The 25,865-nt window shown below is 42.0% G+C and overlaps 3 protein-coding genes across 3 annotated transcripts; 2 read left to right on the plus strand and 1 right to left on the minus strand.

Annotated features, from left to right (window-relative positions):
• Positions 1-2,171: 2,171 nt before the first annotated feature.
• Positions 2,172-9,314, minus strand: LOC103716911 (uncharacterized metal-dependent hydrolase YabD). Its single transcript, XM_008805110.4, has 8 exons — positions 9,003-9,314; positions 8,795-8,868; positions 8,646-8,727; positions 6,460-6,510; positions 6,024-6,124; positions 4,119-4,272; positions 3,830-4,021; positions 2,172-2,596 (listed from the first exon to the last, which is right to left on the minus strand). Exons 1-8 carry the CDS (start codon positions 9,150-9,152, stop codon positions 2,489-2,491), a joined length of 912 nt encoding a protein of 303 aa, XP_008803332.1. The 5' UTR covers positions 9,153-9,314; the 3' UTR covers positions 2,172-2,488.
• A 4,318-nt stretch (positions 9,315-13,632) lies between these two features.
• On the plus strand, positions 13,633-14,596 carry LOC108511641 (transcription repressor OFP13-like). The gene has a single exon (XM_017845146.3). The coding sequence runs from the start codon at positions 13,686-13,688 to the stop codon at positions 14,433-14,435; it is 750 nt and encodes a 249-aa protein (XP_017700635.2). The 5' UTR covers positions 13,633-13,685; the 3' UTR covers positions 14,436-14,596.
• Positions 14,597-22,123: 7,527 nt separating this feature from the next.
• On the plus strand, positions 22,124-23,719 carry LOC120110930 (collagen alpha-1(I) chain-like). The gene has a single exon (XM_039126974.1). It carries the CDS (start codon positions 22,124-22,126, stop codon positions 23,717-23,719), a length of 1,596 nt encoding a protein of 531 aa, XP_038982902.1.
• The last annotated feature ends 2,146 nt before the right edge of the window (positions 23,720-25,865 follow it).

The following is a 25,865-nucleotide window of genomic DNA, read 5'->3' on the forward strand; positions in this document are numbered from 1 at the left end:
CCACCTAACGGCTTTCAAGCACGTAAATTGCATCCTAATCTCTTCTGCAACAAGTGTTGCACGTCTCTTCCTATTTCTTGTCTCAGCTTGCCACGAAACAATAGTTGAAACATTCATTCCCACCACAAACTAATCAGAAATTGAGAAATAATACCAGAGGAAAAGAATATACATTTCTTTATTCTTTTTCTAATCAAACATCTTAACCCAAAATGCCCGGTATATTTACGCAAACACATAGCCAGGAACATTTTGGTGGAAGGAGCCTGGTTGATTGGATCTTTAGATAGAGGCTCCGTAGATCTAGGTAAGATTTACTGTCTCGGTACCGTACCATATATTGGTGCCACACTAGTACAATATTGGTATGGTATAATAAAAAAAATTTAGCATACCGATAATCGGTATACCATATGTACCGAATATTAGTACCGAACCAGTACAAAATAGTACGTCTCGTACTGTCCGGTTTGCACCAGTACGGTGAACCATAGATATGAGCCAATCTTGTTTCCGCAGCATTTAAACCTTGAGGAGAGACTTCAATCCGAAATTAATGGAGGAGAAGTGACACAATGACAACCCCTCAAAGTTTGAATACTTGATTTTGTACCATGTGAATTTTCAATATTTTCATCACAAAATGGTATGATTAAATTGTCAAAAAATACACACATATGCCTAATCTAAATTGGAATATCTTGGCCATTCAATCAAGTCGGACATCTCAATCCCATGTTGATTGAAACAGGTCAGATCTTAGAACATTATCAAGTCATCAATCTTTTTTTGTATGCTTTTATGTTTGTGTTTGTTGACGTGGTAGTTATGTGCAATACAAGTGGCTCAATTTATTTGGCGAGCCTTAGCCTGTCCTAATAATGTTTGGTCGTTCGATAAGTGTTAATGGATCATCAGCTTGCTCCTCATCCACTTTATCTTGCAATAAATTACTACACCTTAGTCCACTCTAGTAGGGCGGTTAATGAGCCGAGCTGCTCGGGCTTGGCTCGATAAAAGCCCAGCTCGGGCTCGGCTCGTTAGTCAAACGAGCGCGAGCCCGAGCCCAATATGAGGCTCGTTTACATCCAAGCCCAAGCCCGAGCTCGAGCCCGAGCAGCTTACGAGCCCAAACGAGCTCTAATCTCCTATTGAAAGATCTTATTTCAGCACCATAATTCATAAAAATCTGACCATATAGAGAAAAATAACCTATTATCGAGCCTGAGCCCGAGCTCGGGCTTGTTCTGGAGCTCGTAATTGAAACGAGCTTTATGAGCTCAAGCTCGAGCCTTTACTTTGCCAAGCAAGCCCGAGCTCGAGCTTAATACAGAACTCGTTACCAAGCCCGAGCCCGAGCTTCGGTGAAACGAGCCGAGCCGAGCTCTCCCGGGCTCGGCTCGGCTCGTTAACAGCCCTACACTCTAGATTAGGCGGGAAAATATCTTTACTCCTTTTACAAATATCAATACATTGAGTTACCATTGCATCATACTAACTATATTTACCAAAAAAATGCAGCTTCTTGAATTCTATAACCTCATTAATACAATATGCTCTGCATATCCATCAAGTTTTGCTTGTGCAAAGCTCCATGGTCACATTGACTATGAAGATCCGTGCGGACGTATGTTCAATCCTACATCAGCTATCAACTAAGTAGATCCTGACTGCTTATGTAGAGCCAAAAAATCCAAATAATGTTTAATCATATATTAGTATTGTTACAAACGATATTAGAGTAGATCCAACCTATGGCCTATGTGGATTAGAAAATACTATAGCACAAACCCATCGAAGCTGAATATAAACCGGTTGTGATGCTTGTGATTTAGATTTGAATAGATTTAAACTCTTAATTTGATGAAAATGCTAGGGCTTAAATAGAAGAAGTATATGCAATATGTACGAACGCGTGTTTAGTCCCACAGCGACTATACGCTGGATAAATCTTAAGTACATCAGCAACTGCCCTTGTTCTACGCTTGCAGAAATATTATGCTATGGCTTCCCAGACCCCTGTACTACTAGAATGCTAGCGACAAAGACAAAGGAGAACCATGCGGGTCGAAAATTTGCATGTCATAATATCGGTGGCGAGAAAAGAGAGGTGTCGATGAATGAGAGCTGCAAAAGAAGTTAGTGGAGAGAAATGGTTAGAGAGCGCAAAATCAGGAACAACATTTCACTAGTTGAAGATAATGCTGGAGCAAAACACATAGGGATGCAAAATATACCACCTCTTACTTGGCTCTCGTTACAGTATAAATACATTAAGATCTGCTTCAAGGAAATGCTGTAAGGGTGCCTGGTGGTGGTGGAAGGTTGCTTTTGTAAAGAAACATGCATCCCTAGTGGTTCAATATATCATATAATCTTGTAATATTTACAATACTTATGGAACAGTTATATGAAAGAAAGTCTAGAGAGTTTGGTGTCTCCATGATGTTCACACATCTATTGAAAACTAAAGGACAGAGTTCGATCTTCAAACTTTTGAACCAGGATAAGAGAATACGCGTGTAGCATTTTGGTAGCTCAACTCTGCAAGCTCCTCCTCAGGCATCTCAAGCAACATGGCGACATAATTCAGAACCTGAAACGTTTTTCATTCCTTCATTAGTCTAATCATAAAAAAAAATAAAAAAATTCAAAGCGATCATTTGCCAAAGAAAAGCCGCATTTCAACTGATAAATGGAGAATGGCTGCTCCTCCAGTTCATTAACTTAAAAATGATCCTTCTCACAATTTATAGTTTGGTGAATGATAGCCACATGTTAAATACAAAGATCGGTGAATTGTCTGAAGAAGGTGGCTGTAGCAATACTCTGTTTTCAATAGGACTACCAGTAATACCAATTAGCTTTTTATCTAATACACGGAACATGTATTATGCAAGTTTTAATCAGAAGAGAGTATGTACAGATAATTATGCAAGTATTTAGAAAATCAGAGTATAATTGGTTCCCTCCTTTTCTAATAGTGTGTGTAATTTTCCAAGCGGCTAACCTCTAATGTGGTTTCCATCTGACCAGAATTTGTTTTTCTACCATTCTACAATTAATAGAGGTAGTGATTCAATAAATGCTTATTCTTCTTGTCCACATTTTGTTCTTAGCATCCCAATCTGAGGTGGCTTGGTATGTGCTATATATATGTACTCTCAATGATATCCTACAAAAGGAAAGAAGGATAGCCATAAAGTCTACATGTATTGAGCTCTAGACACTCGTATTGTAATAGATGGTGATATATTGTTTGGCCAAGAATTAACAATATGTGACTTTCCAATCTTTCTTTTCTTTACCTATGAACCATCTGTCTTTCACAAATACCTATTTCTAGAGACACTGCCATGAGTGCACCAAATTGCATTAGATTAATCCCTTTATTTAACCTTGACTTTTAACTGAAAATTATGTCCTATGAGCCTGCTAAATATATAAAAGCATGATAAATCGTGTTTTAGAATATTTTATGATTGCCTCTCATATGATGTTGACCTTCTATATATTGTGATCAAATTTGTGATCAAGACAACTTTGGCAAGAGGATTCTGTTATGAAACAGAAAAGATGAGTTGGCCAGAGGGAATTCTCAGATCACTTGATCACTTCCAACATTTATATTCTGCACTGGTGTTTCTTATTTCTACGTAACTGAGTAACTTGCAGACCATGAAGACATAAAACCATGGACTTCTAATTTGCCCGAGTTGAAATATTTATCTATGACCAGCAGCGACGAAAACTGGGTAGGGGATGTCTTGACATGTGGACTGTATGTAAGATTTTATATTAGTTGCAATGTGTATGCAAATGAGCTTACATTAGAAATGTTTGCTGGATGATTCAATGCTTCCTTTGACAGAGTTGTTGCCTCTGAAGATGAATCTCCATACTGGTTTTGTTGTTCTTGGGAAGTGGAGTCATCCTCTGGAACCAACAAAAGAGAATCTGTGTTCCACTTTGATAATCCATCTGGTGCATCAGTTTCAATCAAAATTCTGTCCATAGGTACCTAAAAGAAAATAACATTTCAGTATACCGATCTGAAAAAGCTCAACTCTGAGCTGTTAAAAAACTAAATCCCCTGAAACTTGAATATCTCTACTGACCGATTTAAGCATTTTCTTTGCTTTTCTCATATTCATGGATGTGAGGTGCCCAGAAAATGAAAAGTAAGAACCGAGCTTTGCAAGGCCCGAAACCATTTCAGCAGATCCTATATACGAATGCAGAACCACTCCTGCAGGGAAAGGTCCTGTTCGTCTGATCATGAGAATATAATATGCTATTGTCAGGACATAGAGAAGGCACACAAGAAGCCACGGGTCAAACTAAGAAGACAATGGTAAAAAATCAACCAAATGAAAAACAAAATTAACAGTTGCAACAAATGTATTTATATTCAGAAAGCAATATATTAAATTATGCTGAAAGAACTAGGCCTTATCCAGCATGAAATAACTCAATAAATAAAACAAAAACTTTGATGAATATAAATGCATATGAAGCTAGAAAAGGTCAGGACTCGGTGTTCAAAATTTATTTTATACGAAAGAACAGATAATTTTCCCATTTAATTGTCATAAAATTGTTTCTGATATCCTGCCTTCACTTATTTCTCCCTCTTACCTACTTGTACAGGTAATTTATTGTCCTCTGTTAAATCAATTCATGATTTTGGATGACAGAGTAGAGACCAAGAGATTCTTTATGAATTAGCTTAATATCATAGATACCTCATATTGAGTAGAAATCATTTGTTAGAGGTGTAATACAAGAAAACATCAAATGCATAGGGGGAACTCCAATTGTAAGAACGGATGCAAATAGAAGTAGCCAAGAAAACAAAGGTGCGGACAGCACATGATACTCTGCAAGGCCAATTTCATGCAAGCAATGATGTTTCCCAAAGTAGGCCTTGGTGTCCTATTTTAAATAAGATTGGCATGAAAGAGTCCTACTTTGGGTATATGTTGGGTTAGACAAGTCATAAAATCACTAAGATTTAATTTTCATCTATTATAGCTGTCTTCCTATATAGTGTTATGTGGGATTCAGGAATTGCTTTTTGTAGGAAGTATTTTGCAGATTAGTTAGTTGATTATTAAGAGTCCGAGTTTAGTTGTAAAACAAGTCATATGAAATCTACAAAAGGGCTTATTAGGGATAGATGAAAACTTGTTGTACAATGCTTATTTTGGAAGAATGAAAGGTCTTTTCCCCTTTTCTCTTTCATCCTTCCTTCCTCTAGATCTCCCTACTATTATCTTCTTTTCTGACTATATCATCTTTATTCTACATATGTTTTCTGAATTTCAGTTATACATCAACTACGGACTCTTGTTTAGCCAAGAACACTTTAAAACATTATCCCTCCTCTCTTTCCCATCACAAAAAATCTAGGGCAGATTCATTTGATCCTTTATTTGCCCTTAATCTCAAAATTTTACCATCACTGTCCCATATACAGGTTTGGGGCAGCAAACCCTAGTACAGACCTCTCTTACCTTTCTACCCTTATTTTTTATTGATCTTCTTTCTATCCTTATTTTTGTCCTCTCATCATCATGTTATCAAATGAAGAATTGTGTTTCAAAATTGATGTTTTCCGATAAGTATGTCAAATATGAGCAGAAGGCCTGCCTACCAGAAGACACATAATTATATGACATCCATCAAAAATGATATGGAGTACATTAGCTTTATTGCAAGCAAATGCTACAACCCAAGGTGTTCGGTAAAACTACCAGTGTAGATGAAGATCCATTTTATGGTTATGAGAATGTCACAAGTGACAATTTTGCATAGCCTATTGGACAAGAAAATTACATTTTAAAAATGGGTAAATGTTGGTCAATCCAGCAAGTAATTAGTAACATTTGTCAAAAGAAACAGAAAAAGTTCTCCAACATAAATAAAGATACTTTGCAAGCTTCAAAAAATCCTTATTTTAGTATAAAGATTGCTTATAGAATAAGAAATTAACTAAAGTGAAAAACATGAGTGGGCCTTACTGCAGGATTTCTAGAAGGTCACCAAAGGCTTGAACACAATGGACAGAAACTGGTTTCCTTAACTCCTTTGCAAGTTCAAGTTGTTGCCGGAACACTTCAACCTGAAAGTGGAGATACATAGAATATTATTTCACTGGCAGGTAAAATTAACCCCATGGAGAAGCCAGCGAAGGACATGAAATGCTCAAAAGTACAATAAACCTCAGTAATGAAAGATGATATCACATATAGCTGTGGAGAAAAACAACCAATGGTTAGGCACCAGTTGCAATTCCTGGTATTTGCACTATTTCAAAGAGATTTCATAGAAATATAACAAAACAGGCAGAGAAACGAAAGAAACTACAAAAATCCAACAGATCAGTATATGAAACTACAAAAATCCAACAGACCAGTATAACTGAATGAGCAGTTATAAGGTTGAAGTCGAGCCAACCTGTTCGGTGAACTCAATGTTCTTTGCATGCGATCCTTTATCTATGCCAATCTGGATGTCGTAAAATGCTACTCCATATTAGATATATGATAATATGTGCACAAAGTCAATCAAAAGTAAGACTCATTTAAAAACCTCAAAAGCAAGTTAAAAGTGTAGAAACTGCAGAAAACACTGTTCATCTACAATATTGAGCTACATATTGTATCAAACAAATTGGATGAAGAAAAGTAGCACAAATAATGATATACCACAAGGATTTTAAACATATTGTGAAATTCAATCCCCTACATACCTACATGATAGAAAATCTAAGTTAATATCATACCTGTCAAATTAAACTGATCAAAGGGCATCCTTGATGTTATACAATAATGCTACAAGAAGTAGGTGGCCAAAGTGTTGCAGTTTTTAGTTAGAATAAAAAGATTAGCTCGAGTTACATTATTGAAAAATATGTGGTCTCTAGTTATATGGCACTTAAGATGTAGCTACCATAGTTGCTTTCAATTTTATTCAATCTTCCAAATATACCATCAGGAGTATGCTTCATATAGTATGCAGTGCCTGCAGTCAACAACATGTTTTTCTTCGGAAAAACTCCAAACCCTATATTTGTAACATGAATTTCCTCCTTTTTCTCAGAACCAGCCACTACACAAATAGGTTTCAGAAAGAAACAAAAATGAAAAGAACATAAAAACTAAAACAAATTTAAAATATGGCAAGATATATTTTTTTGTCTAAGATTTTTGTAGACAATTAAATAATTGGGCTCCTTGGTGCCATGTATTAAATCAACTTGGGAGGCTGCTAAGTTGGAGACAGCCACTTTAACCTTTGACTAGTGTACGGTATTGCAGCCTGTGAATAGTATTTTCAACTGATATGGAAAGGAATGAAGTTCAAATTCATGTTTTAAGTAACAAAGAAAAAGAAACAATAACTGGCTTAGAAGGCCCCTAATCAACATCAAGTGGATCAAAAATAAAATGGTTTCTTGAGAAAACAAAGATGGGATGCATAAGAAAAGTGCAATTCTCTAAGGATGCATTTTGACCCTTTTGAGTACTTGAGTACACCAAAAATATGCAGTTGATATAGCATCATTGACATGTCTTTAGACAAGGCGTTCATGTATGCACCAATGTCTCTTCTTTATTCATGTCTTTGCATGACAAGCAGATTGCTGAAGTAGATATTTGACAAAAGTAATTAATAGAAACCGTAACTTCAGATATTGTTAGAGATGTTGCCCTAAAGAAGGCATGAGTTGATGCCTGAAATAAATATATGAGGAAATAATGAAGTGGTTTTCTCCTCTACCATGCATATCTTGGATCTTATACATGTTAGCATGTCCATGTTTGATGTAGGATAATATAAATAAGATTTACAGGAGCATTGTCGACCAAGGTGAATTGAGGTTTGGCACCTTATTCTTTAAACTAGCATTACTAGCCAATGCCTATGAATGAGTTTGGAATACTCATTCAAGTGGCTGCCAATTATGCATGATGACTATAAGATGGTGGAAATCTTTTTAAGACACCTTTTTAAAAAATCCACATGAACACTTGGTTGCGTGATGCCATAACCAGTATGGGTCACATTCACTTTGATGGTTAGTTTGCAATTGAGATGCTTAACAAGGCATCCCATACCCAATTAAAGAGAATAACCAGTTTGGTGGATGAGGATTGATTAGATAATCAAATACGGTGCCGATTGGTCTATCAAAAGGTTTTTTCCACAAGAAATAAAGAGAATGTGTGCCTAGAATTTGAGAACCGCATCAAAGTAACATACTGACATACTCTAGGAAAATAATTACATTTAAAGGGAAAAAAAGGGTTTTTTGTGTACATACCCTCCTAAATATTGGAATTTGCATGAATATCCTTCAATTGATATTTGCATTTATACTTCATCAAACACTTATTTTGTATGTATACCCATGTCATCTAACGTCGTCAAGAAGTTAGTGGTTTAAAATTAAAAGGACAAAAATACCATTAATGGGTAAACATAAAAAAAAAGGGGTATACATGAAAATAGCAATTTTGGATGGTATTCATGCAATTTCATATATTTAGGAAGGTATACATGCAAAACAAATTTTAGAAGGATATATATGCAGAAAACCCAAAAAAAAAAGGAATCACGCGCATATGCAAAGAACTCACCTCGCCAACTGCAGCAGCAGGCGTGGCGGCGAAGAGATCCTTTAACAATCTCAGCCAGTCTGGGGATCTCTCAGCAACATACCTGTATCCCAACCAATTCCCGTAACTGAAGAGTTAGGAAAAGAAGTGGGAAGGGAGAGAATTATTACCATGGATGGAGGCCAAAGCACGGAACTATACAAGGGTACTCGTCCGACATCTGCTTGACGATATGCCAGTCCCTCTGCCAAAGAAATAAAAAAAGAGGAAGAGATGCCTTCTTTGTACCTAACCTAAGCAAAGGCTGGGGTGCCAAAAATCGATACAGAAAGAAAAAGCTGCGGAGATTTTTCCATCGAGTGGTTGCTTGATCGGTACCTCGGAGACGCCATTGACGGCGAACCGGAGGACGCCGGAGTCGAGTGCCGCGCGTATGAGGCGAGGGGCCACGTTGGCGATCCTCGGGTCCTGGAGGTGGCAGTGCGCGTCGAACAGCCTCACCGCCTTTGCTTGGCCGACGCCGCTCATCGTCTTCCTTCCCGCTACCGACGGGCTGTTGCCTTGAGTGGTCCGGGTGCGGTCTTTTTCACGAAAGGGGGCGTTTGATGTCCTTTTGGATGGCCAGATGGGCCCCAATCTTTCGCGCGAAAGAAGGATTCACCTTCCTTCCCGCGCATCCACCGCTGGATCTCACAATCTGTGCCGCGGGTGGGGAGGGAAGTTTGGAGTGCTTTGATGTATCCAATGGTTGACATTGCAAAAGTAGCCAATTTTTTTGATGTGAAAGATACAAGACGACTTGGGCAAAGACAAGGTTGGATCAAAAGGCTCAAGAAAAAAAAATTATTAGTTGGACCAATTCAACTAACTCGATGATAGACGAGTCGGACCAGAACATGCACAAAAACAACAAAATATATGTATATATACAAAAAGACAGCACTTGTGCATGTTCGTCCGACTATAAATTTGATTAATAAATTATTGCAAAAGGAGAGAAATCCTTATCTTCACCTAGGTCAAATGGGCGCAACAACTTTTGAGGGTGGTCCCCAAAAGAAGTCCAATTTAAGTTACCCATAGAAATACTAGAGAATCTAATTCTTAAAGTTTTCATGTTTTATATGAAGAATTATTGTGAAATGTCCAAATGCCAACAACAATCACGTATATGAAAGTGAATGAAATAAATGTAGATTTAAAAGTTTTCTTTTCACCCTTATTTTATCCTAATATCTTCATGACATGGCAAATTGTTAAAAATAAACCGCTATTTCTACAACAATTACGTGTTTGTGGAAGTTTGTATGATTCATTACTTAACTACCTGTCTAATGCAGCTTGTATTTTTAATTACATTTATAAGATTTAAGGAAAATAGGAGCTTTTTCAAAAAACTAAAAGACATTAGGCACAGTCGGGGCAGGAAGCATGGGCCAACGTAGACTTGGTTACATAGGCCCCTCGGTATTGAGCCAACCCATTATTGCAGCACTACGCATGACTCTTGAAATCATCTAATGTCAAAATTATCGCCAAATGGCTGCTGCAAAGATGCAGAGTTGTGCCTCTAACACGCTCCCCTCCCCCCTCCTTTCCTGCAAATCCACCATTGGATCATCAGCTGCTCGCTTTCAAATCTGTGCTGATGGATGAATGGAGCTCGGAGCACTTTGAGATCTGCGTGGCGAGTGATCCAATGATGGTTTCATGTGAAGGGAGGAGAATCCTTCTTTCATGCAAACCACATGTGCCTCTGTTATAGTAGAGAATCAACTTAGAAAATTGACTTAACACGACTCGGGTAATCTCAGACCCAAACCAGCTGATTTAGTCCAAATCTGAAAAACAGCTACCTTCTTTACGTTTGCTTTGAGTAGGACAGTAACACGCTTCATCAAACATTCAATCACAATATGTAGATTGGAAGAAGACGGACCGAGTTTGGTCCAGCCCATTCCCAACCCAAAGACACAGATCTTAGCCTAGCCCATGCTGATGCTTTCCTCAAAGTTAAAGCACACTGATAAATGGACTTCGCCTGTTTTCATCCCAAAAGCAGACTAAATGGATCCAACTGATCTATGCCTAATAGCCTTTTTTTCTAGATTCCTAAAAGCCCATTTTTAGTAGGTCCGTATGAGGCTTAAACATATCCGGCCTAGCTAGGCCCCACTTCATCTAGGGCCATATTTTGAAAGAACAAGCACCATCGAACCAAATGAACGCTTGCCCTGCCCATCTAAATGCAAGTAAGGTTGACAGGGCTAAATAAAGGCTAGTCCAACCCAATATACGTCCCTGGTCAGAGAAAAAACAATGCATTTAATTTTCACCTTTTTTTAGGACCAAAATATAACCAATATCATACCACAAGCCATTTTTAAACATATGAAGGGCATTCCTTACGCTAACGACCTTCGAGGATTCCACTGGAGTCCATATATAGTGAGTCCCTCAAATTCATGCAGCTTAGGTGGTGGTCATCGGATTAATCTAATTTGTCATCCATGACAATAGCATATGTGTGATTTATCTCCTCCGAAAAAATACTAATCTCCGATAGCCATCTAAGTTCTTGCAATTGAAAGTCTAAGAGATCCCAAATGAAAGAGAGAGAAGGAGAGAGCGAAGAAAAATAAATTCCAGCATGTTACAACTAACCAACATTTAGGTTGATTTGTAAATTACAGTGGTAAGCATTGGAATTGTCCATTTTTTATCTAGTGGGTGAAACTCCGGCATCGGATAAGGAAATAGTCATACTATGCAACGCCGCTCTATTCATCGATCGAAAAAGATTTGGAGGAAATTGGCATGGTTAATAGAGATTTGAATAATATCGTGCAGTTCTCGATGGCCTCCATTAACAACTATCAAACAAGATATCCTTATATGCCATACACAGTATGTCACTGTTGATAGCTGTTCATCTTATACCACTTTCAATCAGGATTTCTATAGTGCAAACTGCATACCACTTTGAATCTGGAACCATTAGATGCCCCATAATTCTATACAGCTCTCAATGCCGAAGTCAATTTTCATTATTACTGATCATACCAAGCAGACGGGCTTCAGAAGTTCACGTGTGACCAGCGCGATTCCCATCACAGCTCAAAACCGTCCAATCTCGGTGCCTGAGAGGCTAATATTTCACGCTGCCATATCAGGACGGCTTTCTTCCACGAAAACCAAAGCAGATTCAAATGATCACTCTCTATGTGCTGGGTTTGCATAGTTTTGGAAGAAGGACAGTGAGAAGCCAGAACCTGGAGAAGCAGAACGCAGCTCCTGAATTCACTGCCTGGTAATCAGGCAAGAAGGGAAAAGGCTGGGACCATCCAGTTTTACCTGTGTCTGGCTGCAGACTGTGAGCCATTCTTTCAGGAGCTCCGAGACCCAGGGGGAAATTAAGAAGGGAGAATGATTGATAGGGCCCATCCTTTTGTTATCTTGCATGGAAGTAGATGGACGAATGGATAGGGGAGTCTCTTTTGGTCCTCAGTTTCAGATTATTAGCGCAAGTGGGCCGCTATGGGCATGACAGGTGGGCATCTCCTTGGCCCGATAAAGTGGGGAAACTTTCCAGTCTTGTATTCAAGATCAGGGATAGGTTTGCGCAAGATGGGGGAGAGGAAAAGATTCACAGCCACATGTATAGCCTTACACGAGACATCCTAGGTCATATCCTTGGACCATCTTATCTCTTAAGAATAATAATGGAACTCTTTCCAGGATTTCAGCATTAGCTTTGTTCCCACAAGAGTTGAGTTCTGCGCAGAATGGCTTGCCGGTGTGGACTGGTTCAGCATAGCTGATAGTAGCTGATCTATCGCCATTGATTTTGACCTTTCAGCCAATCGGCTATTGAACATGAGAGATTTAAGTAATCTTGATTTTTTCACAAGGTTTGCATGAGAAATTCTTGATTAAATTAGTTGATAAGCATCCAAGATATCAAAGTGTGTTTAAGAGGAATTATGTAGTATAAAAAAGCAAACTTTGTAGCGGTGCATGAGGCTTTGCTTGGGAATTGGTCCATCTCCACACTACCTGCAATACATGTAAAAATCTACTGCATATGTATTGAGAGCAAAATATTCCCTACCGGCTCAAACTGGACAGTATGGGACATGCCGTACTATACCAGTTCGGTATTGGTACTTGGCATACCAAAAAAATTTCATACCATACCGTACCAATACTGTGTTAATATAGCGCTAGTATAGGATCCGGTACTGAAATAATGAATCTTGATTAAAAGTAGTGATAATTAATAATGTGTTCAACTCGGTGTAAATTTTCATATTTCATAAATACGATAGATGGTGTTAAAAAAAAAAAAAAAAAAAAAACTATTTCATAGGAAAGACATTTTATGGAGTAAATCTCAAATAAAATAATTTACTCTAAAATAGTCTTAATCAACTAGATGTCACTTCCAAGAGAAAATTCACTAGTGTTTATCGCACATGTTTATGGGTCCAAGAAGCGTTTGTAATTAGCGTTTTGGGTCGTCATTGCTCAATAATTAGTTGTTTAGTTCCTTTCGAAAACAATTAATGAGTGGGTCAGGCAAGGACCATGTCGGTTGGATTGTACACGGTAGACTGGACTGTGCTTCATTTTGGTTCGCTGGGGTGTAAAACAGTCGAGCTGCGTTCATGCTTGGGTTCAAAAATCCCAACCCGAGCTTTAGTTCAGTTTGGTCATGATGGCCATGGAAAATCTATGGTCCTCAATATGAGGAATTGTTCCATGAAGGATCTGAATTCGTGTTTGAGGCATGAGATCTTTAAAATGGAACAGCTAAACAACTTTGACGGCATAATGTTCTCAACATGCATCAAGTTCAAGTGGTACCCCTGACCTTCACCCTGTATTTGGCCCATTGTGGTCCCAATAACCTAACGTGCACAGTGTTTAATTACTCGGTTGCAGAGTTAGAAAATCTACCACCTATAAATATATCAAAATTTCATCTCTCTCTCTCTCTCTCTCTCTCTCTGGGGTTCTTGAAACCTTTTCTCTGCATCAGCAGAGGTAAAAGGAGATTAGATGGGAGGACCGAAGCTGAAATCTTCCTTCAAATCCCTCCAAGAAGGCATCACCAGCCTCAAACCATTAGGTCCCCTCTGCATCCAAGAGTCCAAGACCCACTCCTTCAGAGGAGCGGACCAGTACTCCAGCTTCAATTACGTCTACTGCTCCCCTTCCACCTACTCTTCTTCTTCCTCCTCATCAGGTCTCTCCAAGCTTCTCTTACGGCAACCCCACCTCGAGGAGGATTTCCTCTCGAGTGCCCCCACCACCTCCACCATGTCTTCCTTCTCTTCAACTGCGCAGCCCGAGGAGGATCCAAACGGCCTCCCGAAGGGCCCGATAAGCTCCACCAGGTTCTTCTTCACCCCCTGCACCACCAAATCCATAATGGAGGAAGCGAAAGCCGAGACCGATGTCCTAAAGATGTCGCCTTTCGGTGATCCATGGGCGGAGACCGGGGTGGCGGCGGGGCCGTGGATCGAGAAGGCCTCATTCCATGAGGAGAGTGTGGCGCTAGCCATGGCGTCGGACGACCCGTACCATGACTTCAGAGCGTCGATGGCGGAGATGGTGGAGGCGCACCAGCTGAGGGAGTGGCCTCGCCTCCACGAACTGTTGCATTGCTATCTGAGGCTGAACGAAGAGAAGACCCACGAGATTATACTGCTCGCATTTGTCGATTTGCTCATGCACCTTGTGTCTCAGGATAAAGAAGGCTTCTCTGCCTCCTTCCCCACTCAATGCCACCCACAACATGAGTGCTAGGAGTTCTTTTCTCTTTTTTTTTTTTCCCCTTCGTTTTCTTTTCCTTCTTCTTTACTGTTATGTGATATGGTTTGATGATCATGCCCCCGTTTTTTCTCCTTTCTTTGGTATTTTTACTGGAAGGTATGAAGTAATTAATGAGAGGTTAGATTTCAGGTGTACGCCTACTCATGTACTCTTCTGGTTTGCTTAAGAAAGCTGGCCACCAAAGTGGAGACTTCTATCCATCTTTGGATGGGCGGCCATTCGCTGCAGAGAGAAGAATTTATGGAGAACAAATCCCTCTTCAAACCACCCCATACCACAGCACGACATGATATATACATTAACTGCATGTTGAGGAGTAAAGCTTGTGCAACCTCAGTTTCCGTAGCCTGTGGTAGATTTTTATTGGCCGAAATAAAGGCATTAGGGTTCTACGTGCCACGCGGTCCACCGGATCCGCACCCAAAGTTTGGTGATGGATATTGTCTCCTACATCAATTACGTGAATTAATGTGATAGTACCTGAGATGCTTCCAAATTTTTTTAACAGTATTCACTTAACCACTACGAATTTTAGAAGCTCCAGATTCAAGTTTTAGCATCAACCCGATAATACTTCTTTATTTGATGAATATTAATGGCCCGGGCCAAAAAAAATCAGTATTTTTCGTTCTTCGCCATCATTTTTTGTTATGGTGACAAATAACAATTGTCGTAATAACTATCATTTTGCATTCAAATAATCGGTTAAAGGGGCCTTCATCATACTCTTTTGCTTAAAAAAAAAAAAAAGTCTAGGTTCGAGTCTTGCGTGGTGCATTTTTCAGTATTTTTGCTGCACACTGGTGGGAAAAATTCTGCATTAAGGTAACTTCAGGTGACATCAGGAAAGAGTGAAATCTAAGGCTTTAGTCCAACATATTCTGCGGTACAGTGGGCCCGAGGACCATCCTAATGAGCGAGGGCCGCCCCATATCCTATTTGGGAGGGGGTACTCCGGCGTCAGGAACTGCCTGCACTGAACCAAAGGGACCGCGCACTGAAACCATTGAGCGCCATTCCACTTGTTGACGTCCACCTATCCCGCGCCGGAAAGCACCCAATCCAGAAAAAACCAAAAGGGTTGTGGGGCGAGCGACTACCACCCGCTGGTCTGTGATCGAATGGCTCTTCAGACGAAGTATATGTATAGAAAGACCAGTGAATTGGATGGTTTTTATATGATCAATCACTCCGAAGATATTTTCTAGATGCAGAAGAGTTTGATTATTTGGTACACTCTGAAATTATTATTTTTTAATTTTTTTGACCGTATTCATATTTGTATTATATAATACATTCATCTTGAAAAAAAAGCAAAAAAAAAAAAACAGGTGGTTTCTCATGGGTGATATTTTCAAGTGTAATCAAATAAAAAAGTCAATCTTAGACGCTAAAGTCTTTCACATATTCTCTTCAACTCCTGTGCATGATATTTGTTTGGAATTCTCTTATCCGGAAGGATATGCCCGGGGAGTGAGCTGCATGCAAGGTTAAAATAACAACTATCGTGCCATTAGATTGCATTCATGTTTACTGTGTTATATTATATATAATAAAAAATAACAGCCATAATAGCATATTATTTAGCAATATACTAGATCATTATTTTTGTCTGTATCATTTTTTAGAACGATTTTTTTTACAATTTTTCCTTTAAAATAGATTGCATTGATAAAAATGATGTTCTAATAGCGATCGGAAAAATAATATTGTTTCTCCGCCATTACTATTATTTTCTGTTATAGTAATGATTATTTTAATGCTAAAAATTGCAATAGTATATTTTGAGATAAATATTTGCTATTACATCTATTATAGTAGTTAATAATAATTTTGGATATTGTTTGTTATAATAAACTAAGTTATTATTGAAACGTTCCTTATATGCTCCGGTAAGTATATTGATATCATCTTTACTTGAGGGATAATTGGTTGTGCCGTTGAAGGGCAGGAGTACAAGAGTACGTAGACATCATTTATAGAATTGATAGGTACATTAAAACTGCAATTAAATTTACAAAAATGATATATATAATAATTATTTTGTCATGCTTGTTTTTATTTCACTTTATTTATTTATTTATTTATGGTCGGACGTCACCTGGGACCTTCGTACTAACGCACATCTTAGCTATTGTTCTAGATTTTTTTTTCTTTTGTGGTAAAAGCATATAATTCTAGATTTAATAGCAAAGCTGGAGGCCGTAAGCTTCCATTAATGTACGGCGTACTGTAGGCCATTTTCCATGAACGCGCCGACACCTCGACATGTACCAGACCAACCGTAAAACGCCCCATTGTACAAAAGACGAGGACTGAAGCTCTCACGCATTGTCCTTTTTTTAATATATTTTTTCACCTTGCCAAAAAAAAAAAAAAAAAAAAAAAAAAGCATCGCTTGGAAATGGATCAGTTCAAGTCACATATTATATATCTTTTATAGAGTCGCATCTTTTTGAATTGAATAAGAGAGTCCTATATCAACGAGCTGAGTTGTTATATGTAATTCACTGCCAACAAATTAATAATTTACACGCTAAAAAAACAATAAATAGTTAAAAATTAAATAATTTAGATAATATGAAAAAAATGATCATCTAATGTATAAACTAAGAGTTTTTAAATCATATGATTTCTAGTGTATAAATAGTTTAAAGATGATATATCATATTAAATAACTCGAACCATCGATGTGGAATCTCCATGCATGGTTGAGTTGAACTCAAAAAAAATATAACTCTTATAGAATTGCACCAAGTAGATTTTGATCCTGACCCTTTTTTTGAAAAAAATACTATCGCCAAATACTTGAAAAAAACCTCCCATGATTGAACATAAAACCTCTCCCTGTTTGGAGGAGGGATATAGCTGCTGGCTCAAGCCAATTTGCTATTTTTGTTTTGAATAAGCACATGAGGTGTATCTTAGCTAATTTATATAGTCATTTGTGTTACTAAATCATAATTCTCACAAGGATTATAAATATATTCTTTCATATTGTATTTATCTTACCCTTTCATACAAGACCTCATCTAAAAAGGCTACTTGGAATGTATTATTAAATTTCTTGCTTATGTATAAGTACTTAAATATCTACCTATTGCATGGTTGATGGAGAATAAATACATGCCCGTATAAATTCTCATAAATTTCTTCTCATTTAAGCCCCAGTATTCTCGCCAAGCTAAGGGTTCAAATCTATTCAAATCTAATTACAAGTACCGTAAATCCAATTTAGACCTACGCCGCAGTATCCCTTAGTCCATTTGGGCTATAGGCCGAGTTCATCTAATACCATTTGTAACAGCTTAAAATGTAACAGCTTAAAATTCCACCCAAAAAGATTAGTCGAAAGATATTATTTAGGTTCTTTAGTTCTATTACTTCTGTATAAGTACCTAAGATTTACCCATTATATAACCTATATAGAACTAATATATACCTGCACAAATCTTCACATACATGCATATAGATATACACAGCAAAAGGATCGAGGTTTCGATCCTATCAATGAAAAACCAATAATCGTGATTTCATATGGAGGATCTATGCTGTTGATTAAGATCTACATTATCCAGGTTAATTTAAAACAAACACCGTGTCTTTTAAAAGTCACTTACCCATGCATCAAATGGTCTAATTCATATTGTTTAATAGGTCGATACGATATTTGGAGAGATACATAGTTTGGAAGCATCCTGATCTATATATTGAATTTTGATACATATATATCTTATCATATATAGATTATGATCAATGAAATTGATTTCTAATCAGCACGACCTATGATATAATTTGCCATGCTGAGACTCTGCCCATTAGATGTATGCACTTAGCAATTGATATGAATAACAATATCCTATTGATAAATATATTTATCCTGCATACTGTATTGGTCGACAGGACTATACTCATCCATCCGATACAAACAATGCTATCTAGATTAGGTCATCTGACCGACTTGGGACTTGGGAGTGGGTCCTAAGCCCAGGGAGGTGTCGTTATCATTAGAACTTCCCCATGCAGTGGAGATACAAATCATCTGACCACCTTTTTAAAAGCAAATGCCAGTTGATCTCCCGCAACGCTATCAAGCTCTGCGATTTGCAGCGAGTGCATGAAGCGATAAAACAAAATTAGACCGATGGGTTGCTCCTCCTCCACCCAAACTCTACCACGCGAGGCTTAACTACTGGGCTTGCAAGTAGTGAGAACTGGAATTGTATGTGAAAAACTTAGACCAAGTGATCCTTTAGGGAAGGAAAGATTTAGCCGTGATTGAAGAATCGTATTCAATATATCTTCCGCAAGTATATCTCTTAAACTTGAATACAGTGTTATTATGATTCTAAATCTTAGCATATTATTATTTAAGTTAATAATAGATTCTCAACTCAGGGCCAAAGATACTGTCACTGTTCCCACACAAGCCTTTGCCGGTTGCTGGGTCGGGGACCTCTCACAAATGGAGCTGTTTGATCAAGACAGCATTGGCTCCAGCCCACGTGATGCGCTGCTGTAGAACTATCGCTGTGGTCCTGTTGGATTTAGTTTGCAAGCCTCATAGGTAACCAAATCCTGATCGAGAGACAGCAGCGGAATCCAATTGCGGTCTTGTGGTGCAATCAATAATATCTAAGGAAAAAAAAGAGGAGGCTTAATCCTGCATCACTAAACAACATTCTATTTGCTATACACGCTTGTGTAAGGAACTGTTATTGACGAACAATTAATAGAGTTTCCAGCCATATTCTCCTTATCAAGAGCCATCGCAATCCTCACTGTGGTCATTTCCAGTACCCGAGGATAACTTGGAGCTTCCAGTCTTCCTCTCCCAGCCGTGACCAAGGGTGGGCTCGGGCAGGGTCCAGTGTTCGAGTCATTGATCTAAAGATATCAGAAAGGTAACCGATCTCTTTTGAAGAAGAGGACGGTCAACCAGGTGCTGTGGGAGAGCTTTATTCATCATGACTCGAACAGTGTTTTATTAAAGTTCTTGTCCGGTGTTTACCCGAACGCACAGAAAACCGCAGTCCTCTGAGTGGTCCTTCGAGTGCGGGGCACCGCGCGAGAGAGATCAAAACGATGCTGGGCCTTGGAAACTGGACTAGGCCAGCTAACTTTTCAAAAAATATCAGGCCAGCAAATGGCCCGCGGTCGGTCCGTGACCGGACAGGTCCTAACCTGATGAGGTCTGGTTCAAACTGGTTACCCAGACCTGCATTCTGGGTTTGAGTCTGCAAATGGTCCATTTAAGAAATGGGATCGGATTGCATCTTTCGCATGAAAGAATGATCCATCTTCTTTCGTAATGTCAGCCGTTGGATCATGCCATGCGCATATTTCAAAACACTCTAACCTTTTTCTTTCATCGCTTGCATGGATCTCGAAGCATCCATTCTGCGATCTAACAGTTGATGCTGCAAAAGAAGATTCATGTTTATGCACGAAAGATACAACCCGAATCCTTGAGAAATCTAGTCATATCCGACTCGTATTTTCCTATTAACTTAACCCAACCTGATATATAGACTAATCGAGCCTAAAATAGGTCATTATTTCACAATCCAATCTAATTCAGCTTGCTCAATACAACTCAATCTCAAACTTGATGACTCCAGAATTCTCAGCCTCTCTATAACACGCCCTTTTCTTTATTTGATTCATGAGTCGATATTAGGATGGGGATTATTATTTTATTACTACTACTACTAATACTAATACTACTACTATGTTTGATAGGCAGAAGGCTCAACTAAGTTTTAGCTGGAGCTGATGTTGAGCAAGTTTGAACATAGAACATATCAAATTTTATATAGGCCAGCCAAAAACCTAATTAAGACTAATAGAGTGTAGGACCAAAGCCCGGCCCATGACCATCTCGTTCGAGCCATCCTCATAAGTAACATTTTTGGCCCTGCAGGTCATATTTTCATACAACTTTAGCCTGACACAGCAGGTCAGATTTTCATATAGATGAGGCCACGCCTTACTAGATTGGAGGTTGAGTCTTAATTGGGGCTCAAGCCTGATCAATAGCTCTTAGTTTTAAAAATTGGCAGGGATCAGATGTTTGAACAAGTCTACTTGATCCTTTTCAACGCATAGGTTAAGCGATGAAAATTCATAAAATCCATCATCATCTTTATTTTTTATTTTTTGAATTCTACAATTCTATCAAGACACTGAATAAGATATAGCATATTTATTTATTTTTGGAGATTTACTTTCGGAAGCAACCTGCTACTCATTGTAATTATCTTAATTGCAACCAACCAAACTTTGGATATGTTGGATCGCCTGCTCTCCTTAGTTCATGCTCTGGAGAGAGATTTTATGTTCAAACCCAAAAAATGGTATTCTTAATCTGACAAAATTTAACTTCAATGTTTAAATAATTTAATTAAGAAATATAGTCATTCCTCTTTAAGCAATCAAAACTATTCAACACCTCTCTTTTAAACAGTTTTAATTTGGTCAAAGCTAAATAAGTATCAAAATGTATATATAATTTCTAGTTTCTTAATGAAATCGTATCTCTCATCGTTACGACTTTGACCAGATTTATTTGAAAACCAATTTTTTTTTCTTTTCCGGCACCATATAAATTACTTTTTCTATTTTAGATTTTCAAAAGCAAGCTGCTCGTCTGATTCAAGTGAGAACTCTCATATCATGCAGTAGGAATAGCAAGACATTTCTCAGGATCGGATAACAAAATCTAAATTTCTGAAAAAAATAAAAAATAGCGAATAATAGCAATAATATGAACATGATCTTAAAATTAAGATATATCCTATTTTAGCCTTTTCTTTTTTTTCCTAAAAAAAAATAGTAACACGAGCTTCTGTTAGACAGAAGTGGGACATTCATGATAGTACAACCTTCTTGGGTGCTGTCCAAATTATTCTGTACGGCTGGAACCCTTCTTATAAGACAGTAATGGTAATGGAGGTCCACATGTTCCAATAAACGAAACCATATATAAACAGCCATGGCCTCCTCCAGCGGTGCATGCTAAGCTCTCTCCCCCTTGATTTCTATCACCATAACATGCAGCATTTAATGCTGGAAGGATTCACGTTGCAAGAATCTAGACTGACGCGGAAGAACAAGTCTCTTGGGTAAATCTATAAGCTTCCTATCAAAGTTCGTCAGATCAGTACCGAGATCCATACCGGTCTCGATACCAATTCGAACCGGACGAATCTGGTTCCGTCAATTTCTGGCTAGTTTCGGTCAATTTCAGCCGCTTCCAGCCTCTAGGGAGCTGGAACCATTTTTCATGAGAGAATGGATCTGTCGAAGACCGGGTTGGTTCGGCAATCATTGCGTCCTATACGTGATCTGATGTGGACCCAATGAATGCCCAAGATCTAAACCCCAAGGGCTGGGTGGTAGTCTCAAATCCAGAATCTTGACCGATGCTACGGCTTGGTCGGGCTTGGATTTACTTGAATCGGACTGAACCCACCATACCTTACTGGGGAAGATTAGACCTAAAAGTACTATTTAAATTTTCCATATTCATAGGTTATTTAGGCCAGGTAAGTTGCAACAAGAGACGGCCCACATGGCGAGCCCAATGGGAGTAGGCCCATGGAAAGCAAAGCAAATGCTAAGCCCGTTGCCAGGGGTTGCCAGGGGTGCTGATCCAGGGAATGACGAGGGTGCGCTGGCAACCCTTCGACTTCGAGAGTGTGCCGGCGATCTGCCCCCGGTGTGGATGCATGGATCATGCGGACGCCGCCGCATGTCGTTTTCCGGCGACTGGCCGAGCTGCGGGCGGCCCGACCTCGGGAGCGGAGGACCCTGGGGGCGGGACGGACCGGACGCCTCCGGCCACTGAGGAGGAGGACCAAGGGCCAGTGCACGGCCCTTGGATGGTGGCAACGCGGCGGAGAGTTCCACGGGAGAACCCTCCGCCGCGACCGGGGGAGACGACCAGGCCCGACAAGGGGCCTGGGTTGTCTTCGACCCGGTCGCCACCCCCTGCGGCCAGCCCGACCTCGCCGGCGTCACCGGCGGACACCGACGGTTGGCAGAAGCCAACGAAAGTCGCGCGCCGCCGGTCGCCGCTGGCCAGTGAGGGGGATAGACCAGTCCCGGCCGCCCTAACAGGGGCGGTCTGGTTTCCTTTGGCCGGCAACCCGGGACCTGACTCGGTCGAACCGGGGCCAAGTCGGCGGGTCGACCCGGCTGTCTCGGTTGACCCGGCCCCCCCGCGGGCCGACCATGGGCCCAACGGGGCGGTCGCGGCCCGGGCCCAGAATCAAAAACGGCCCAGGCCCCTAGCGGGCCTTGGCCCACATGGGGGCCCAGGCCTGCTCGTCCAAAATACAGGGCAGGCCCAGCGCGCACGGGCCCAGCGGGCTGGGCGCCGCGGCCGTGGGCCGGCCCACTTGATCGGCGCGCCCTGCGCCAACGGCGCGCCGCGCCCTGACGGCGCGCCAGGCGCAGGAGGCGCGCTGCCGCCTGCGGGCGCGCCATGCACCGGGTCGCGCCTGTTGACGCGGGCGCGCCCTGCACCGGGTCTGCGTCTGCCGTCGGGGGCCCCTCCTGGCGAGTGGGCCGCACCTCCTTTGGAACAGCAGGGCCCGCGGGCCCAACTTGCTGTGGGGCCGCAGGCCTCGCTAGTTTCGGGCCTTGGAGCTGGTACGGAGGCCCCGGCGACCCAGGATCTGGCTGGTGGGGGCCCACGGGACTCTGCCCAGCCAGCCTTGGGTGCGGGGGATCTGGCTGACCTGTCTCCCTTGGCCCGGGACGAGCTGACCACGGATGGGGGACCTGTGGCACTAGCGGGGGCCTTTCCAGTTCACCCCACCAGGCCAGGAGCTGGCGGTGGGTCTGGGGTTCTCGCAGGCCGACGGCCAGGACCACCCCATGGTGGGCGTGCCGAGCGAGCCGCGACCGTGGGATGCGTTCGTGGGCCCTGGGGGTGGCCCGGATGGAGTCTTCCGTTTTGGCCCACCCCCCCGGTTGCGGGAGTGCGGGAGGATGCCACCCCAGGTGGGCGTGTGGTGGGGGACCACCCCATCCCTCACACCGAGGGGAGCATGGCAGAGGCTCCACCTTTGGGAGGGGGTACGGACCACTCTTTTGTCGTGCAGCGCGTCAGGGCAGCAGTTATGGGGGTTGTGTCCGCAGCTAGTGGTGAGGACGAGGGGCGAGATTGCCGGGGTGCCGGGCCTGAGGATGGCCCTGCGACTCTGGGGGAGGATGAGTCTGAGGCCGACTATGTGGACTGTGACCCATGATGATACTTGCTTGGAACTGTAGGGGGCGGCCAAGCCGTCCTTCATGTCTACTTTCAAACGATTAGTACAAGTCCATAGTCCGGAGATCTGTTTCCTATGTGAGACCCGATTATCGGGTGATGGGCTTTGCCGCTTGAGACGACGCATGGAGAGGGATTGGGAGACCTATGCAGTCGAGTCCCAGGGGCTGTCGGGGGGCATCTTGGTTTTATGGAGGCGGGGTGTGGCGACAGTCGATGTCTTCCACAACTGCTCCCAACAAGTCATCATGATCATATCACGTCCTGACGTCGCTCCATGGGTACTGTGTGGTGTGTATGCTAGTACGGACCACCGAGCCAGGAGATTCCTCTGGCAGGAGATCACCAACCTGACCGCCCAGGGCATTCCGGCGGTAGCAATTGGTGATTTCAACTGTATCCAGAGTGAGGATGAGAAGCGGGGGGGCGCGGCTTTTACGGATCGAGTGGACAGGAGAGAGTTTCGGGACTTTGTGTCGCGGAACGGCCTGGTAGACTTGGGGTTCACGGGACCACAGTTTACCTGGTGCAATAATCAGCTGGGCAGTGCTAGGGTTTGGGAGCGATTAGATAGGGCCCTTGCGTCCTCTGATTGGATCCTCCGATTCCCTACCAGCCGGGTTAGCCATTTACCTCGGATTGCCTCGGACCATTGCCCATTGCTGCTATCCACATCATCCGGCCCTACGCATCGCAGCCCCTTCCGCTTTGAGAAGGTTTGGCTGTCGTACCCCCAGTCTTGGGATGTCGTCCGCGACGCGTGGCGGGCCCCGGTGCACGGCGATGCCATGCAACGGGTCTCACGCAAACTTGAGCTGACTAGACGGCGCCTTCGCCGGTGGAATCGTGAGGTCGTGGGCAATATCTTTCGGCGTTTGGAGGGGATTGAGACTTCGATCACTGAGCTGCAGAGGAAGGAGGACTTGGGAGGCGTGCTTCCGGAGGACGATATGGCTGATCTCCGGGGACTCCTTGCGACTCACCACTCGCTACTACGGCAACATGAGATTTTCTGGCGGCAGAAATCTAGGGTGCAGTGGGTAAGCGAAGGTGATCGTAACACTAGGTTCTTTCACCGGTCGACGGTTATCCGGAGACACAGGAGCATGATCCACTCCTTGAGAGCTGGGTCTGGACATCGAGTGGAGGGTGAGCCTGCCATCCGGCAGGTCTTGCTCGATTTTTTTCGTACTAGGTGGACGGAGGATGAGGAGGCCAGTGATGGGGACCCTCCTCTGACGGCGGACGTGGGTATTGGTGATTCTGAGAGCGTACTCCTGACCCGGCCAGTGTCGGCACAGGAGGTACAGGAGGCAGTATGGGCCTTGGCTGCAGACAAGGCCCCGGGACCTGATGGTTTCCCCCCGTTCTTCTTTCGGCAGTATTGGGGTATTATCCGACTAGCGGTGGTGGAGGCTATCCAGTGTTTTTTTGCCCAGGCAGCTATGCCTGAGGACTGGAAGGCCACCTTCATCACGCTAATACCTAAATGCCAAAATGCGGCTGAACCTTGTCACTTTAGGCCCATTAGCTTGTGCACAACCCTATACAAGGTTGTCGCGAGAATTATGGTAGGCAGAATGAAGCCCCTCCTGCCTGGTATCATTAGCCAGGAGCAGGGGGCCTTTGTGGCTGGCAGAAATATTTCTCATAATGTTATGTTGGCCCAGAAAATGATGTGGGATCTCCGACGCGCATCGAAGCGGCACAGTCTGATGGCGGTCAAGCTAGACATGGAACGGGCTTACGACAGGATCAGGTGGAGCTTTCTTCAGCAGGCGTTGGAGGCTTACGGCTTCCCCAGGCAGTGGATCGGCTGGGTTATGGGGTGTGTTCGGGGGCCAAAGTTATCTATCTTGGTCAACGGCACACCGTCACCTTACTTCGAGTCCTCTATAGGGCTACGGTAGGGATGTCCATTATCCCCTTACTTGTTTATTATCTGTGCTGATATCTTATCTCGGTCTTTGCAGAGAGTGTGCGCCAGCCGTGAGCTGGAGGCCTTCACCCCAGCCACGGGGGCTCGCCCTATCTCACATTTACTTTTTGCTGACGACTGTCTTCTTTTGGCCAGGGCACGGACTACAGAGGCTCGGGTACTTCGCAGGGTGGTGGCGGCATACTGC

Source organism: Phoenix dactylifera, chromosome 5 (genome assembly GCF_009389715.1).
Source record: "Phoenix dactylifera cultivar Barhee BC4 chromosome 5, palm_55x_up_171113_PBpolish2nd_filt_p, whole genome shotgun sequence".
Classification (NCBI taxonomy): Eukaryota; Viridiplantae; Streptophyta; class Magnoliopsida; order Arecales; family Arecaceae; genus Phoenix; species Phoenix dactylifera.

What these genes read in the sequence shown, in the direction of transcription:
- LOC103716911 (XM_008805110.4), bottom strand. Translation starts at nt 9,152, where the DNA reads ATGAGCGGCGTCGGCCAAGCAAAGGCGGTGAGGCTGTTCGACGCGCAC. An exon ending in GACCTTCTAGAAATCCTGCA is followed by an intron (nt 4,273 to 6,023) that starts GTAAGGCCCACT and finishes TCTCATGATCAG; the next exon opens with ACGAACAGGACCTTTCCCTG. An exon ending in CAAAGAAAATGCTTAAATCG is followed by an intron (nt 4,022 to 4,118) that starts GTCAGTAGAGAT and finishes ATTTTCTTTTAG; the next exon opens with GTACCTATGGACAGAATTTT.
- LOC108511641 (XM_017845146.3), top strand. Translation starts at nt 13,686, where the DNA reads ATGGGAGGACCGAAGCTGAAATCTTCCTTCAAATCCCTCCAAGAAGGC.
- LOC120110930 (XM_039126974.1), top strand. Translation starts at nt 22,124, where the DNA reads ATGACGAGGGTGCGCTGGCAACCCTTCGACTTCGAGAGTGTGCCGGCG.